The sequence below is a fragment of the Petaurus breviceps genome, unplaced genomic scaffold, assembly GCF_028583685.1.
Source record: "Petaurus breviceps papuanus isolate PSGF00001 unplaced genomic scaffold, PetGlider_PUasm1.0 173, whole genome shotgun sequence".
Taxonomy (NCBI): domain Eukaryota; kingdom Metazoa; phylum Chordata; class Mammalia; order Diprotodontia; family Petauridae; genus Petaurus; species Petaurus breviceps.
In genome coordinates, this window is record NW_027185759.1 from 2149677 (window position 1) to 2167714 (window position 18038).

General features: G+C 55.8%; 2 protein-coding genes across 3 annotated transcripts in view; both read left to right on the forward strand.

The window, feature by feature from the left end:
- The first annotated feature begins 1887 nt into the window (after positions 1-1887).
- Positions 1888-15874, forward strand: LSG1 (large 60S subunit nuclear export GTPase 1). 2 transcript variants are annotated; one of them, XM_069083278.1, is made up of 13 exons: positions 1888-2037; positions 2181-2298; positions 2408-2615; positions 2700-2786; positions 6156-6216; positions 7048-7224; positions 8514-8888; positions 10034-10135; positions 10222-10364; positions 10724-10848; positions 11476-11555; positions 11845-12015; positions 12351-15874. In XM_069083278.1, exons 1-13 carry the CDS (start codon positions 1927-1929, stop codon positions 12498-12500), a joined length of 1908 nt encoding a protein of 635 aa, XP_068939379.1. In that variant the 5' UTR covers positions 1888-1926; the 3' UTR covers positions 12501-15874. The 2 variants fall into 2 exon arrangements, with proteins under 2 accessions (XP_068939379.1, XP_068939380.1); XM_069083279.1 differs by lacking the exon at positions 2700-2786.
- The window catches only part of TMEM44 (transmembrane protein 44), a 34838-nt gene continuing 31649 nt past the window's right edge, over positions 14850-18038 (forward strand). Inside the window, exons 1-2 of the mRNA XM_069083213.1 lie at positions 14850-14952; positions 15945-15959. Coding sequence (XP_068939314.1) covers positions 14850-14952; positions 15945-15959 — 118 coding nt within the window. The remainder of the gene's footprint in view (positions 14953-15944; positions 15960-18038) is intronic.

Sequence of the window (18038 nt, forward strand, 5' to 3'; positions counted from 1 at the left end):
GGGAGAGTCACTGCAGAGCACCGAGATGGCAGATGTGCTCTGTGCCAAGAACAGACCTCTGCCAGTACTGGTCTTTGCCGGATTTTAAAGGAGGGACTAGAACCGACCCTGAGATGATGGGGAAGGAGTACATTCCAGGCCTAGAGAATAGCTTAGACAAGGTGACAGAAGCATGAGCTGGAAGACTGGAAGTGTGTGTAGGACAGTTCTACTTAGATATCCTAGGCAGACCCTCTAACCAAACATTCTGCATTTAAAAAATGGTGAATTTCCCAAAACAACAGGTGTGAGCCTTGGGAAGAGCTAAGAAACATAAGCTCACAGGTCCATTTGAGTCTCACAAATAGTCTCCCTGTCTGTGTCAGTTTAGAAATACCACAGCTATTCAACTCTCCATAATTAGACATTGCAATGAATTCAAAACTTGTGGTGTACAGGGTGGTGCAAGCCCAGTTCCACAAGCACAGACCCAAAGCCATCTGTTCGTGTAAGTACTCTCATACACACACAGCACCAGATAGGCAAGGCTGGGGGCTTAGCAGTATTGAGGCCATGTGCCCCTGCCTTAAAGGTTCTCTCCTGTGGAGACAACGGGCAGCCCGTGCTGTACTGGGCACCTCCTAGGGTCCTGTCTACCCCGGAGACATCCTCCTCCCCGCTGACCGGCCATATCCTTGCTCCTCGGTTTGAATTCCTTCCATTAAAGTCCTACTTTCTGGCTAGCCATAAAGAGGGGAGTTTCTACTCCTGGGGGAGGGGGTGTTCCATAAAGACCTCCAGGCTGGATGAGACCTCTGCAGGGATGTTCCCCAGTGAGGTAGGTTGGTGGGTTTCTCAGAAGCCCTGCCAGGGGGGTGGTTGGTCAGGCTATCAGTACATAAACATTGATTGAGTGCCGGGGAGAACAAGAAAGCAGAGTCATCGGCTTCATTTCGGGGCAGCACGCCCACCCGATCCCCGTTAAGCAGGAATTCTAGACTCCTTGTTTCACAAATAGGAAAACTGCGGCCTGAGGAGGTTGTGACTCAGACAAAGCCAAGGAAACACTAACAAAACTGGCATTCCTGTGGCATGGTCAAGTTTGCACGTGCTGCGCATATGTCCATCCGTGTGCCAAGCATTTGTGAAGCCGTTACTACGCCAGACCCTGGGCCGAGGGCTGGGACAAATACAGTCCAGGCAAAAAGAGTCCTCCTGGGACAGAGGCGTCCAGGGGAGGTGCAGAGAGGCGAGATGCTGCGCCCCCCCGAAGAGGAGGAGGGCTAGCCTTCCCCTGCCCGCGACCAGCCAGCTGCCACCTCCCCGCCACCTCCGGAGCTCCCCGGCTGTCCTCGGAGACCCGGAGCCTGGGCCAGCGCGGGGGGAGCGCCCGGGACGGCATACGCGGCTCATCCCAAGTTCTCTGGTCCTGCCCAGGGGCGAGAGGAGCGCAGGGCTCCGCCCCGCTCCCCCGCTGGGAGGACGCAAGCGCAGTCACGTGGCAGAGTACGCACGCCTCCCCCGCCCCGCCCCCTTCGGATCCTCCCCCGCCCCGCCCCCTTCGGGATCCTCCCCTTCCGCCCGGCCGGACCTTCTGGCGGCCCCTTTCTGCGCGCTGCTCGCGTTTCTCGCCGGACCCTTCCTACGGAGCACGTGGACCGTACCACTCCTCCTCGGACCTCCAGGCGGACGGGTCCGTAGTCTCGGTGACTCATCGGGAAGCGGCTGACCCCGCGTGACGCGGGACACGTCCGTGAGGGTGGAAAGGCGCTGGCTGCTCCGAGGCTCCGCCCTCTTTCTGTCTCCTCCCCCCATTTCCTCCCCGCTTGGACTCTTCCTCGAGTGACCACTTCCGGCGGCGGCCGCGCCTGCGCAAAGGAGCCTCCGGGGGTAGCGCTGCCGAGGCGCCGGTGGGACCGCGTCCTGTGGGCGGTGTGCGGGGCGGCCATGGGGCGGAAGCGGGTGCCGGGCGGCGGCGGGGGCGGGGGCGGCCTGGGTCGGGCCCTCATCAAGGAACATAACCTGCAGAACAAGGGCCAGCGGCGGCGAGACGCGTGGGTGAGGTCGCGCTTGCGCCGGGAGGGTTAGCTGGGGAGGGATTCGAACCCAGGGCCCCAGCTTGGGCTGCCCGGAGGACTCGTCCGGGGCGGGGGCCCACGCGTGTTGGGCCGTGGGCTCTGACGCGGGGTGCTTCTCTCCAGCTGCACACGAAGGAGCTGGACGACGGCGGCCTCGTGGACGCGCGCTCCGTGACCGAGCCCACGGCCCTCGAGGACTTCTTGGCCACGGCCGAGCTGGCGGGCACCGAGTTCGTGGCAGGTGCGTGCGTGCAACCAGGAGGCCGCGGGGGCGGGGCGGGCGGGAGGAGGAGCCCGGGGCTTGTCCGCTCGGGACTCCCCAGGACCCCTCCCTTCCTCCCCACTCGCAGAGAAGCTGAATGTCCGCTTCGTCCCTGCCGAGGCCCGCACCGGCCTGTTGTCCCCCGAGGAGCAGCAGCGGCTCCGGGCGCGGCAGGAGCAGAACCGGGGCGCGCTGCGCGTCCCCCGCAGACCCCCGTGGGACAGGGACACCAGCGCCGAGGGGCTCCGGCAGGCCGAGAGGGAGCGCTTTGTGGAGTGGAGGCGCCAGCTGGCGCGGTGAGTGCTGCCGTGGGGGCCCGGGTGGGGGCGGGAGCGGCCAGCCCACTGAGCCTCCTGCTCAGTGTCTCCTCCCAAAGCCAGGCTGGAAGACGAACAGAACCTGATCCTGACGCCTTTTGAGAGGAACCTGGACTTCTGGCGGCAGCTCTGGAGGGTCATCGAGAGAAGGTGCGTGGGCTGCCGCGGGCAGGTTGTCTCCCCACAGGTGGGCAGCTGTGTTTCTGGGGTCACCACCCCGTGGGTGGACCCCGGAAACTGCAGGCGCCCTGGCAGGCCTCGGTACCCTGGAGGTCCTCTCCCCTCCCTCCTCTTTCCTTCCATCTGCTCCCATCTTGACTTTTGTGGGCCCGCTCTCTCCACGTCTTTGTCTCCCTCCTTCACATGTGAGCTACCTGAGGGCAGGGGCTGTTTGAGGTGGTTTTTCTGTCTTCAGCCTTGGCCCAAAGCCTGGCCCTCAGTAAATGCTTGTTGACTGACTGGCTGTGATTGAAGAATACAGCCTGCGGTGGCAGGCCCTGCTCTCCCCACAACCCTGAGCTGGTTCTCAGGAAGAGAGGGGCCAGGGTATTTCAAGTCCAGGAGCAGGTTTGTGCATTGATGAGAGGCCGTGATCACAGCTTCATCTCTTACCTGGAGAGTATGGATGGATGCCTCTGCGGCCAATGTCTGTTCAGTGACCAGCCCCTGGGCTCTCCACTCCCTTGGTGGGCTTCATGTGGTGCGTCAGTCGTGTCCAGGCCTGGACCCCAGGGGAGCCTCTCAGCCAAAGGCTCAGGCCTCTGCAAGGGTCCTTGTGACGGTGGGGTTTGTCTCCTGGGCTTTGAGGTTGGCTTGGCCACATCCTTTGGTCAGTCTTTTCCTGGTGGACGACAGAGAAAGGCCAGCCAGAGAAGGAAACCATTCAGCTCTTGGGAGTGTCACTGAGATCAGGCTGCCGCTTGGAGGGAGACTTAGCAGTGGCCTCTTGCAGGGAGGCCAACAAAGGCTCCCCAAAGACCTGGGTTTGAATACTAGGTGACCTTGAGCAGGTCACCATCTCTGGGCCTCCTCCAGGGTAAAAGTGGTGCCAGATCCGAACAAGGTAGGGATGGCAGGCTGGCCTAATCCTGTTCTCTCCTCCCTGCCAGGTCCTGGCCCAGGCAGGAAATGGGTCACCACCCATTGAACTTGGGAGCCCATGAGAGGCCCCTTCAGGTTGTGGCATCGCCTTCATCTCTCAGTTTTGAGAAGCTCTTGGGTTACAGAAGCCTGCTTCCTGGAGAGAGGCTAGCTGGCGGAGCACTCTGGTCCTTCTGAGCCACAGCTGAGTTTGGGCATTTATGTACCCCCTGCTGTGTGCTAGGCACTGTGTGAGTGCTGTACACTTGTAATCTCATTTGACCCTCACAGCAGTGTTGGGCAACAGGTGCTCTGATCATGCCATTTTACATTTGAAGAAGCAGGCAGATTAGGGAAAGTGACTCACCCAATCACCCAGGAAGGATTTGAACTCATGTCTCCCTGACTCCAGAACCGGCTCTCTGGCCTTTCCTGGCATTTTTCAGCAGAGGCTGGACCTTGGCTGGTGGTGTCATCCCAGCAGGGATGCCATCACAACCAGAAGCTTTGTGGAGGGAGGAGGACCCGATTCTGGCCCCAATGATGACTTGGGTGGGGAGGGGCTGCACACCCTGGAAGTAAATGGCTTTGAGGAGCCCTGATGGTCCCCTCCATGACATCCTTGCCTAGGAACTGAGTGGGTGGTACCTGCGTTGTTTTGTGCTTTCTCCTGGAGGACCTCACTTAGCATATGTGATCCTCAGGAGTTGGACAGAGTGGTCCCCGGGCCCTTCCCTTCCAAGGCTGGTGTGAGCCTGTGCTACCATCCAGCCACGGGCTGATGAGAGGAGGAGTCCTGAAGTGTATCTCTCTTCCCATATTGTGATTGCATCACTTCCATTCCCCAGTTCATCCTTCCCTCTGCTAAAGTCACCACCTACAATAAAGAGGGAGAAAAAGGTGGGGAAAACCTGACAAGGAGAAGAATGCCTTCCAAAAGCAAAATCGGCCAAATGGAAAAGGAGGCCCAAAAGCTCACCGAAGAAAGTAATTCCTTAAAAATTAGAACAGAGCAAGTGGAAGCTAATGCCTCTTTGAAAACTCAAGAAATTATAAGACAAAACCAAAAGAATGAAAACATAGAAGACAACGTGAAATATCTCATTGGGAAAATAAATCCAGGAGAGATAATTTAAAAATTATTGGACTGCCTGCAAGCCATGATTCAAAGAAAAGCATAGACATCAAACTGCCCCGATAGGAAAACCAGAGAGTAAAATGGACATTGAAAGAACCTACCAATCACCTCCTGAAAGATCCCAAAAAGAAAACTGGAAATACTGTAGCCAAATTCCAGAGTTCCCAGGTCAAGGAGAAAATAGTGCAAGCAGCCAGAAAGAAACAGTTCAAGTATTGTGGAAATACAATCGGGATAACAAAAGATTGGGCAACTTTTACGTTACGGGATCAGAGGGCTTGGACTATGATGTTCTGGAGGACGAAGGAACTGGGATTAAACCCAAGAATCACCTGCCCAGCAAAAGTGAATATGGTCAGTGAGGGAAAGAATTGACATTCAGTGACACAGGGATTTCATGGGTTCTTGAGAAGCCAGAAAGAAATAGGAAAACTGACTTTCAGATAAAAATCTCAAAAGTAGCATGAAAAGGTAAACAGGAAAGAGAACTCATGAGGGAAGGTTGAAGTTGAACTCTCTACGTTCCTGCATAGGACGGTGATGTTTGTGGTTCATGAGCCCTTGTCACTTCCAGGAGACTGGGAGGGAATATGCATCTAGACAGAGGGCACAGAGTGAGTTGGATTTTAAGGAAAGATATCTCAGGAATGAGAGGAATGTACTGAGGGAAGGAAAAAGGGAGAGCTAGGCGGAAATAAATTACACGAAAGGTGAGAAGAAGCTTCTACGGTGCAGGGGAGGAAGGGTGAAGGGAGGGAATGAGGGCACCTCGCGTGTCAGATCTGGCCTGAGGTTGGAATCACAGACTCACTCAGTGGGGTACAGAAGTCTGTCATACCCTGCAGGAAAGTGAGGGGGAGGGATAAAGGAGGGGCAAGGTGAAAAGAGAGAACAGACAGAGGGAACTTTAACAACGTGACTGTTATGACTGCACATGGATAACCCATATTGAATTGCTTGCTCCCTCCGTGAGGGTGAGTGGGGAGAGATGGGGAGAAAATTTGGAACTCAAAATCTGGTGGAAGTGAATGTTGAACACTGAATAAATAAATTGAAGTGTTGGAAAAATAAAGCGGGGAATCTCCTGTAAGCTCCTGGGAGGCTTTCCCAAGACTGTTCTCAAGAGCCATGTGGGGTGAGATGGGGTGTACAGTGGGTGGTGAAGGTGAAGGCTGCCTTCTTTGGCGGGCCCAGACTTGCGCTGATAGTGGCCCCCTCTGCCCCCCCAGGGCAGCCTCATGTCCCTTTATAGAAGGCTGAGTGGTCCAGCCCCAACAACCGTCTGTCTGTTTGTTTTCCAGTGATGTTGTTGTTCAGATAGTGGACGCCCGCAATCCCCTCCTCTTCCGATGCGAGGACTTGGTGAGTGCCGCTAGGTAGAGGGCTTGCTCTGGCGCTTCTTATCATCCAGCAGAATTCCCAGTGATAAATAGCATTCTGGGCCTGTCCCCAAGATCGCTTCCCTTGCCCAGACTCAGGCAGGTGGGCTCTCCATCAGCCCAGATGCTGTTCAGAGCGAGGAAAGGCAGCACGGGCCTAGTTGGGGGCAGGGCCACCTGTGGGCATGAGGCTTTTTGTCTGGGTTGCTACAGCTCTGTTTGATGCAGAACAGCCAGGGCCATTCATCTTCCCTGGCACCTGCCTCTCACTGGCCTAGTAGGGACACTGCAATGGGTCTCTGGGAGGAGCCCCAAAGGTCCCAGGTGTCCTCAGGGTTTAGGAGAGTCGCTGCCAGCCCTAGTGAAGGGACTTGGTAGAGGTGGATTCGAGCTTCCTTCACACAGAGTCCTTTGGGCTCCGGCAGTCCCGGGGGGCACATGGGTCCTAGCTCTCTCCTGTTGGCTGGTTGACAGCTACCCATCACTCCTGGGCTCTCGGTTTAGAGCATAATTGGATAGAGTTCCTTTTAAGGCTTTAAAAGACAGAGCTCTAGTCAGTGTGGCCAGATCTGAAGGCTGGACCTGCTCCCACCTGCCCGGCTCACCTGGGCCTCTGTCTTATTCCCAGTGAGCTGGGCTCTCACCCTGTGCCCTTTGGGGGTCCCTGCCCCCAGCACCCCCGGCCTCTTTCCGGAAGGCAGGGAGGAGGCAATGATGGTGATGTGGGGGGTCTGTGTCCATCCCATTCCCTGGGAGTCCTCAGTGATGGTACTTCCCTGGCCGTGCTTCCTCCAAGTGACCTTTGTTTTGCTAGGAGCATTACGTGAAAGAAATCAGCAGGGATAAGGAAAACGTGATTTTGATCAACAAGGCAGACCTGTTGACTGAGGAGCAGCGCGGAGCCTGGGCCAGATTCTTTGAGCAAGAAAATGTGAAAGTGATTTTCTGGTCTGCTCTGGCCGAAAGTGACCGACTGAGCGCGGGATTGAAGGTAGCCAGGGCGCCTCTCACGACTGTCAGGGAAGGACACGAGCGGGCGGCGCCTGCTTCTGATCATTCTAGGGCTCCCTCAGCAAAGGGAAAGCACCAGCCATGCTCTCTGTGCCCCAAAGAAACTGATAACGGCTGTGATTCTTTGTGGGAAACTGAAATGACCTCGCGGTGGCTGTTAAAAGCAGACAGCACCATTAAAGGGCTGTAACTGAAGGCAGTGACCTGGCCATCCTTAGTCAGGAGCTCTTTGGACTTATCTTTAAAAACAAAGAAATATTTAGCAAAATGGGGCAGCTAGGTGGTGCATTGGGTAGTCAGGAGGACTTGAGTTCAAATTTGGCCTCGGGTCTTATGTATACACACAAACATACATGTACACATAAACACACACAAACACATACATGTACACATAAACACACTCTCCCTGTACTTTTCACCTTGCCCTGCCGCCAACTTCTCTGATATTTCACCTAGTCCTTCTCCAGGCTGAATTTCCCCATTTGCTTCCACAGAACATTTGGGCAGAGGCAGGTTCCCAGGCCCTGACCTGAGCAGTGGGCTCTGGGGATGTTCGGTCCTGGGCAGGGAGGAGGGTTTAGCTGCCAGGCCCTGTGACTCCCCTGGTCTTTGTGTGGGGTGTGCCCTCAGGCCTGGCATCCCTCCTCACAGGCATGTTGAACTCAGCTTTTCTGCTCTGCCCTCACGGCTTCCTCCTCTCATCGTCTCCGCTGCCCCCCCCACCCCCCGTTTCTGCTCAGGGTTGTCCATGGCTAGACTTAGCTGCATTCTGCAGCATCTCTGGTGTTTCTTGGGGGGCAGGGCTTTCTCTTATGTTTCTGGCTCTCTGAACTCTCAGAGTGTCCCTCTCCCCAGGCCAGGGGCTCAGAGCCTTCCCTGTACAAATGCCCACGGGGTGCTCAGGCTTGATGGTCTCTGACCAGGTGCCAGAACAATGAACAGCTCTGTAGATTTGGATTCACTTGGGCCTTCTCTGCCTTGAGGTGCTGTGTTCAAAAGCCAGGTGGTGGTTTCACAGCCTTGATGGGGTCGTTTGCTGATGGCAGTAATTGAGGGAATGAGGCCTCCCTTTAACAGGTCCTTTGGGAGAAGGATTCTCAGCATCTCGGCTTAAGAACATGCTGCTTTCTTCGTTTCCCCCCCCCCGCCTCGTAGTCCCTTTGTCTAAACTAGTGGAGTTTTTCAGGTTTGATTTTCTTTCCTCTCACGTGGAGACTGTTGTGCATAACCTTTTTCTCAGTTTCTTGGGGGGGTTTTTCATCTGACTAGGAGCAAGAATCCGAGAGTTCAGAGGGGGCTGAAGCTGAGCAAAGTGATGCTGGTGGCCCGGAGGCCCGAGGGTGTGGTCAGCGGCCCCACAGTGAGGCTGGGGGCGGGCCCGAGGATGACCGCACGAGCCAAGGAGGCGATAGTGAGTACGAGGATTGTCTGGAGGACACAGACCTCTGGCAGACATGCTCTGAGGACGACGGCAGCGACCTGGAAGCAGATTTCTCCAGCCGGAAGCAGGTGCCCCAGCACCCGGCCAGGGACACCCGTGTGCAGAATGATAGCCACCTGGTGGGAAGGCAGGAGCTGCTGGACCTCTTCAGAGCAACGCATTCTGGGAAGAAGGTCAAGGAGGGACAGCTCACCGTGGGGCTGGTGAGTGGCGGGGTGCCGGGGGGGAGGGGGTGTCTGCTCAACGTGGGCATCAGGCACACGGCTGCACAGAGGGCCTGCTCGCTGCCCAGCACCTCTCTCCCTCCCCAGTACACACAGTCTGGCTCCCAAGTGGCCCCAGGACACGGGGTGAGCTAAGGGCCTTCCTAGTGCAGCCTCTCTCTAGCTGATGGTTTGCCAAGCACATCTCTCTCAACCCGTTGTCTGGGGCAGAATGGGAGAGTGACTGGAGGACTGGCCTGAACCCAGGAGACCAGGCTTGAATCCCACCTCAGATACTGACTGTGTGGTCCTGGGCAAGTCCCTGAACTTCTGCGTGCCTCAGTGTCCCTTGTTTGTCCAGTAGGAGGCGGAGAGTCGGGCTCGGCGGCTCTACTCTAAATCTGGGCCCTGGGGTCCTACAGTTACTGACCTGACCTCACGGTAACTGTCTTGTTCTGAGAGTTGGTCAGTTAGAAGACTCTTCCCAGACTATTGGGATGAGAGCGAAGGACACCCCCGGCAGGGCAGAGGGGGCACATCCCATAGAGGGGCATCGTCAGGCCACCAGCCAGCATTCAGCAGTGCCCGCTCCATGCCAGGCCCTGACGACACAGAGACCAGAGTGAGACTGCTCCTGCCCTCAGAGAGTTTGCATTCTGTTGGGGAGGTAGCCTGTGCCTGCGCAAGCATACAAAATATATGTGTGCCCCCACCAGAAAAAACTTCCTGGTGTTGGCAGTCTGCAGATGCTGAGAGCCAGGGCCTCCAAAGGCGTGAGATCACTGAGACCAAGGGCTATGGGGGGCACAGGGGGCCAGAAGGCCAGGCTGACCCCATTAAAGAATGTGTGAAAAAAATCTGAGGCGCGCCTTCCTGTGAAGCCCAGGCAGTGGCTGGCGTGCTTGCCTATATCCTGCCTTCCATTTAGCCGGTCCATGGTTGCCAGGCTCAGGTCTGTGGACGTGCAGGAGCGAGTGTGAAAGGACTGATGTCTCGGGCACCCTCGAGACTCCCACATCTGCACATCAGTCAGCATCAAGCACAGTGTCCCCGGGTGCCCCCCCGAGAGGCACAGAGAGGCCACGGGTCCGTGCTGGACCTTGGGGTTTCACGTGGCTTCTGTCTCAGGTGGCTCCCTTCTCCAGGTCGGCTACCCCAACGTCGGAAAGAGCTCTACCATCAACACCATCTTTGGGAACAAGAAGGTGTCTGTGTCGGCCACTCCTGGGCACACCAAGCACTTCCAGGTACTCCCGGGGGGGCTGTGATGGCGGGCCCTCAGCCCTGCTCTCTCCTGGTCAGGAACTGGGCCAACCTCGGGCTCCTCTTTCAGACCCTCTACGTGGAGCCTGGCCTGTGTCTGTGCGACTGTCCAGGCCTGGTGATGCCATCCTTTGTCTCCACCAAGGCTGAGATGATCTGCTGTGGGATTCTGCCCATCGATCAGATGAGAGACCATGTCCCCCCCATTTCTCTCATATCCTTTCTTCGTTGGGAGGGGGATTCAGGTGTTAGATGAGGGTGAGTCCTGTCCGGCTGCCAACAGCCAGGAGCAGAGAATAACCCAGGTTCTTGTGTCTGCTGAGGTGGGAGAGGCCCGTGGCCCTCGGGGGCTAAGAGCTCAAGGGGTGAAGCCAACCCTTAAGGCTACGTCCTTCGTGTCTGCAGGGCAGTGAGTGCACAGTGGCTCCTCTTTGTCCAGGGGTCGGGTGCAGCCAGAGGCATTGTGAGGGATCTTCCCTGGGGCCTAGTGCAGGTCTCCCATGAATGACAATTCTAGGGCGCAGGGGTCCAGGACCACCACAAAGGTCCAGTTAGCTTCTTTTACAAACTTACATTTGCCAGAACATCCCAAGACACGTCCTGGAGACCACCTACGGGATTCGCATCGTGCGGCCCCGAGAAGACGAGGACCCCGACCGGCAGCCCACCTCGGAGGAGCTGCTGACGGCTTACGGGAGTGAGTTCTCTGGGGGTGCCTGCATGTGCATGAGTGCCCACGGGATTAGGCAGGAGGAGCCATTCAGAGCCACCACTGGGCTTCGGATCAGCTTGGGCGGGGGGCAGCAAAGCGGGCCCCAAGGGCATAAATGCAGGCTTTGGCCTCCCTGGCCCTGGTTTCCAGTGCTGACCCTGACCAGGTCATGCAGCTCCTATCGACAGTCAGTCGCAGAGGGCGCCAAGCTCATAGTGAAGGAGCGTCTAGTGGGGACACACCTTGTCTCTTGAGCCCTTTGCTTTGATTTTTAATGCTGTGTGTCGGGTTGTTTTAAGTCAGCTCTTAATAGAAGCGGATATAGAAGTCTGGGAATAAGATCCTTCCTGTGTCAGACCCTTCACCTTTAGCTTTCAGGCTCTGTTTAGAACAACCCCGTGGGCTTCCGGGGCTTGGCATGCCATGGGAGCTTGCTGTGGAGGGAGCGGGCTGCTTTCTATGCCCGCACTGGGGCTGTCCTGGTGCCCTGAAGCTTAGAGAATGATGGGGACCTGAGCCTGAGTGGGCCTGTGCATGCCCAGGGCCCAGCAGCCTGTGGGAGGGTTTCTGGCCTGGGCTCTTCCTCCTAATTCCTTGGGGTTTTTGTCTCAGGCATGAGAGGGTTCATGACTGCTCACGGACAGCCTGACCAGCCCCGAGCTGCCCGGTACATCCTGAAGGACTACGTCAGGGTAGGTGTGATCTGCTCACACCTCTCCTAGGGCTGCCTGCCCACCTGGTGCGAGGCTAAGGGTCTGGGGTGCCCAGGAAGCTGTGCTGACCTCCCCTTCATCACCTGCAGAGCTGGGCTGGCCTAAAAGAGGAGGGGTGTCCTCTGGACCCTGGGGGCTGCACGATTGGACGGGCTGAGCCTGAGCTGGGGTGGGAAGTTATTCTGGCTGGGCCCTGGGCTGGCCAGCAGGACTCCTGGGGCCCCCACCTCAGTCGGTCCCAGAGCCAACCCTGACTCGATCGTTCCAGGGCAAACTGCTATATTGCCACCCTCCTCCTGGCATCAAGCCTGGGGTCTTTCAGCCGCAGCACGAAAGACTGAGGCAGGGCGTGGGCAAGCCAGAGACGCGGCCCCTGCAGCAGAACCACCGCAAGGCCAAGCAGATCGAGAACGTGGTCGACCGAGCGTTTTTCCACCAAGTAAGATCGCAAGTGGGCCTCCTGGCAAGGGTGTGCTCAGGCTGAGCATGTGGGGCAGCCAAGGCTAACCATGGATTGGGGGCAGGGGCCCGTGAGGAGAGATGGAGCCAGGGACAACTCAGGCGTGTGTGGGGCCGGCTGGCCCGTGGGAAGATGGCGGCTTTCTCCTTGAGAAATAAGGTGATTTTTCAGAATGCATGAGAAGTTGCTCCAGCGTGGGCCTTTCTGCCCATTTGCTGCAGTCCATTTCCCCCGTCCGTATCCACATAGCAGTGCCCACACACTCCCCCATCCTGGCATCTCTGGTGTGTCAGGCGTGGCTTCTTGTTCCCCAGGAGAATGTGAGGGCACTGACCAGGGGCGTGCAGGCCGCAGTGGGCCACAGGCCAGGCAGCGCCCCGGGCCCTGGCAAGCCTTGGAAGAAACACGGCAACCGGAACAAAAAGGAGAAGATTCGCAGGGTTGCCAGGCACTTGGATGCGTGACCTCCAGCCTGACGGTGGCGCCTTCAGACATCTCACCAGGTCGCCAGAAGGAGGAACAGACCGAGACCGTCCCTGGGCTCTTGGCCAGACTGTTCTCCCTCCCAGCCTGTGGGGCGAGGGGGTGCTGCCTCCTGGGCCCAGATGACCAGTCTTGGCTGGTGACCCTGCAACGAGGGGTGGGGGCTGCTGTGACCCCTGCCTCTTGGTGAATGAGCCTGTGGGTGGACAGACGGACAAATGGCAGGGTGGGTGAGATGGAGGGATGTTGAGCTGTGTCCACACATGCAGTCTCTATGCTCCCGCGGTGTGACCTGAGCCGGATGAAGGGCGGTCACTCTTGGAGAGGCCTCTCAGTTTGGCCAATGGTCAGCCACAGAAGCTTCCTTAGAGATGTTGTGATAAACCAGGACTGGATCTCAGGCATCATATCTGATCTGGTGGCTCTGTCCTCCTCAAGGGGCCCCCTCTTCTCACCTGCTTGGATTCTGGAGCCTGATTCACAGGGCTCTTCTGGAGTCAGCCACACCCTATCCTCTTCCTTGGAGGCTGGCCCTCGGCCTCAGAAAGGGGGGCTCCGGAGCTTGCATTCTTCATCTTCTCCATCTTTGTGGGCGTGATGTCTGTCTCCTGCCTTCTCCCCACTCTACCCTCTGATCTCGGCTCCTCTGGGTGGTGGCAGAAGTGAATGCCCCCCTCCCTCTGCCTGGGGGCCTCTGGGCATCTCCAGCTGAACCCGAGTACCTCACATCTTCCCCTATGACTGACTCTAATCTTCCTAAGTCACCAGAGATAGTCTCTCCCCATCCTTGCCTTGGCTAGGGCCGAGACTGCCTTGTCTCTCTCTAACCCTGGTGCCTTACCCCATAGTAGGCCTGATCTCATCGATTCTTAATAAAGCCCAAGCTGTGCCTTCTAGCTTCACTAAGCAGGGAAGGCCCTTCCTCTCTGGTCAGCTCAGAGGGGGTTGGGGGCTGCTCCCCCCATCCCAGGCAGGTGACCCTTTTCAAGGCTCCTCAGTGTAGTAACTGCCCTGCTCACAGGATAGGTCCCAGAGATATTGTTACTACTGAAAGCAAAGGAGTGTAGGAGAGCGGCCGGAAATGAAAGGATGTTCCAGGGTTTGGGGCAGTGGGGTGGGGGCGCTCAGGAAAGCTGGGGGTCCTGGTGTCAATGGGTGATGGCAGGTCTCTGAGCCTACATTTGGCTAGAAAGGAGCCTTGGAAAGCACCAGGCCCAATCCTGTCTTACAGGGTAAGGGAAGTGACAAGCACCTTTCAGACACCTCAGTGGAGATAAAGCACTAAGACCTGGGTTCGAATTCACTCCGGATAATTCTCTAAATGTGTTGTCCTTGATCACTTGCCTCTGGGTCTCTAAAGAGGAGCTAAGGGACTTCTCCAGGCTCTTCCAGACTGAGGCCCAGGGGGGACAGTGCTATCACTCCAGGTTCCCCGGGGACCTGCACTGGGCCTTGAACTCAGGTTCTCTGAGGTCTGATCCTGTGAACCTGCCACTAGGGGGCATTCCTAGCAATGAGTGCTTTTGGAGGGATTGGTTGGGCAGTGGACAGGGGAGAGGGCATGAGCAAGGTGATGGGAGGCCCAGCGAAGGTGTGACTGCAGGAAGGACAGAAAAAACAAGCACCTTTCCTTTTCTAGGGTCAGTCAACAGGGATTTCTTAGTCCTGGGGCTCTAGGGGGTACTGCTCTGGACCAGGATGCTAACAAGGCCCAGAAGGGCCCCAGTGCAGACCCAGCCTCTTTCCCAGGTTGGATGGCAGCTTCAGGTGTGCCCTGCTCTCTGGTACCTGGGAGGAAGCGGGGAGTGACACTCAGGTGTGGTCAGGCTGGTTGTTTCAGAGACTGGGGCAGCACTGAAGGCTTCCTGTGTGTGCTGAGTATAGGGATGCCAGGAAGGACATCCTGGGGCCTGCAGGAGGCCCTAGGGCTTGTGGGATCATGCCACCCTGTGCACTCAGAGCTGGAAGGAAGAATGGCAGCCTTTCTAGCCTGGCCTGGGTTTGAAGATTTGGCATTGAGGAGGAGAACCCTGCCTTTGCTCACGTGGCCCACCCCTGTTTGGGCAGCTAATGGTCAGAGTGTTTCCCAACATTAAGCCTGAAGGTGTCCCTTTGTGGCTTCCACCCATTGGAGCCTAGAGGTGCCTGCAGACACTGTTTCACACAACTGCATTTTACAGATGAGGAAAGAACACCATGCTTAGGTGGAGCAGGACTGGGATTATCCCAGGTCTGTTAGCTCCAAACCCAGCACCGTCCCTATCCCCCAAAGCCCAGTGTCTGACAGCCTTTCATATACCTGGAAACGGGGCATCTCCAATGTTCAGTTGATGCCCCTGGCACAGACTCGAAGCCTTCTGGATATCTTCTGGATGCTTGTCAATGCCCTTTCTGAAATGGGGCCCCTGGAGCTGGAGGCAGCCTCCAGGAGTGGTCGGTCTCTGCAGACACTCTGTTACCTCCTCTGATAATAGCATAGCCTGTTCACAAAGAAGGTCTTGTTTGATTCCCATAACGTCGCTGTGTGAATGTGGAGGAAGGACTTGAACCCACCTCTGGGCTCAGTTGACCTGGTCCAGGCCTCTTCCCCATAGCTAGCTGCCTCTCCCAGTGTGCTACCCACACCTCCCTGACTGGGCATTCCTCTTAGTGGTTGCTGGAATTGGAGCAGAGTTTAGAATGCCTGTTGTGTTTGTTAAAGCACATTTCCTATTCGCCATTCTCCACTAGAAATTAAGAAAGTTTTATCTTTCTCACTTTACCCTTAACTATTTTTGAAGGAAGGCGTGGCCCCTTAGACATTTGATGCTTAATTATTGAGTACCTGCTGGCTTGGAAACTGCCCAGGGAAGTCAGAGGCAGCTGCCCTTGCAGGGAGGCTCTCACCAAAGGAGAGTCTTGGACCCCTAGGCACAGCTGGAGAGCTCACAAGCTGACCCTTTGGCATGGGCAATAGGCGAGTCTGCTTGACTGGACCACTGGCATCAAGGAGGGTCGTGCCCAGGCTGCTGTCCTGCAGATAATCTGTCCCAGAGTGATTGGAATGGGAAGGCTACTACTAAAAACTGGAATTTGGCCTTTTGAGGTGCCTGAAGCATCTTGGAATGGGGGAGTCCCTACAGAGGGGATCTTGGGAGAGTGCCGGGTATATACAGCAGTTCAACCAGGACCAGAAAAAGGGGTTTCCCTCCTTTGCGGTCGGTCTTTTTTTAATTAAAAAAAAGTTATTCATTTTTAACTTAAACACAGACCCAAAAAAGGCATTTCTGTGTACACAGCACAACATGAACAGCCATGAATTTCCATTTCACAGTTTACTTAAAAACAAAACCTAATAAAAGCTGCTCTTTCTGAAGCTCCCCTGCTTTTGTGTGCTTCCTTGAGTTCTCTCGTTCTCTGTTATGGCTCTTTTTTCTCCGTCCTAGAGAAGGCCACCGTTGGTAAGACCATACCACAGAGACTTCTCTTTTATCAGTTCTTCCTCTGGCTGCAGAAAGGATCTTCCTTTTTAGGTCCTTTGTAGTGGATCTGAGTAATTCTAATACTCAGAATGGTTTAGTTCTTAGAAGAATTTTGCTGTTACTGTATACAATGTTCTCTTGGTTCTGCTCATTTCACTCTATTCCATGCAAATCTTTTCATGTTTTTCTAAAACCAACTAGCTCCTCATTTCTTATAGCACAGTAGTAGTATTCCATCACAAGAGTCAGTCTTTTCAAGAGAGTTCTGGAGGGTGATTACTGTGCCCTCGCCCCTGCTCTCAGGAATAGAAGGGAGACTAAGGTTGAATGTCTGAAAAAAACAGACCCTGTCATCAGGAAGTGACCTGCTGCCTGGAGAAGAGATGGTCACAGATGCTAGGCAGGTGTGGGCAGCACCCCTCTGGAGACACAGCTCCGGAGGCTGAATGAGAAAGTTCCAGTCGATAACCTTTGACACCCCAAAGGAGACCATGTGTTTTCCCCCAGCACAAGCTCCCTCCTGCCATTGGCACCACCCCTAATAGACCAGGCTTCCTAGCAATCACCTCAGAATCAAATGCCGCCCCCTCCCTTCCAGGCTTCTTAAAGCTCTCCTTGCCATACTCAGACTTTGTGCTCAGGGGACACCATCCCCCCTGCCCTTCCTTCTAATCCTCTATCTCCTGCCCCTTGGCACATCCTCTGGCTGTGCCCCCTGCCTGGAATGCCCTCAGCACCATCTCTTGGCTGAAATCCTGCTCTCTGCAAGAAGGCCTTCCCTATCCCTTGCCTCTGTATCCTGCCCATGACTTGTTTGCATGCTGTCTTGTTCATACTGGGAGCTCCTGGAAGGCAAGGGCTGGGCTGTTACCTCTCTGTCTCCAGCACTTAGCACAGGGCCTGGCACACAGTAGGCACTTACTAAATGTTTATTGCCTGCCCAAGTGGCCATGCTCGCCAGTGAGACTTGGGTCACTGCTCAGGCATGCTGGTCTCCCTGACCTGGGCTTGATTCACCAGAAGACCTCTCACCAAACAATGGCCCTGAGGAGAACATAGCCAGGAAACAGACACTCGTGATGGGAGAGTTTTTTTAATTTTCGATTTTGACGCCAGTTTTTTCCCAGGGTGTCTCTGATTTGTTGCCAGGGTGGGCTGTCTCTTCCTGCGGGTGCTTCCCGTGGGGGGAAGCGAGCAGGCCCAAAAGATGTATTGTAGAATGCACACAAGCCCTGGGCATCGGAGCCCCCTGCTGGCAGAAAGGATGCCCCCAGACCCTGCCTAGTGCCCAGGGCCTGCAGGAGGGGAGCCTCGTGATCCAGAGTCTCTGGCCAGGTCCTTTCAAACAGGCAAGAAAGCGAGTGTTGGAGAGAAGGACTGTTTGGCTGCCTTGGGGGGCCCAGGAGTGAAATCTAGAGGTTAAACTGGAAATGGAGTGGACAATTATGAAGCCTCTTCCTACAGTCACCACTCAGTCACTGCTGACTCCCTATGCCCCTGTTTGGGGTTTTCTTGGCAGAGATACTGGAGTGGTGTTCATTTCCTTCTCCAGATCATCTTACAGATAAGGAAACTGAGACAAACAGGGTGAAGCGACTTGCCCAGGGCCACACAGCAAGTAAGTTTCTGAGACCAGAAAAAAAACTCAGGACTTTTCCCCCCAATGCTTTATTAACTTCTGGTTTACATCATTCATTTCCGCCAGATTCTGAGTTACAAATTTTCTCCCCGCTTTTCCTCTACCCACCGCCCCAAAATAGTCCCACAGGATATCCCCTCCTCCAATCTGCTCTCCCCCATATCTTCTCCCATACCTCCTTCGACTTTCAGGACTGACTTTTGAGGCTGGTGCTGTAACCACTTAGCTGCCCTCTTCCTAATAAATGTTCCCCCAATTCCCTTGCTCATTCCTCACCTCTCCACTCATATGGCCACCACCCTTGCCTCGGCCCTCTCGCCCTCTCACCTGGACTGTGTTACCGTAACCTCCATGGCTTCCCTGCTCCATTGGGGCTTTGTTGTCTGTCTGTCTGTCTCTCTCTCCCTCCCTCCCTCCCT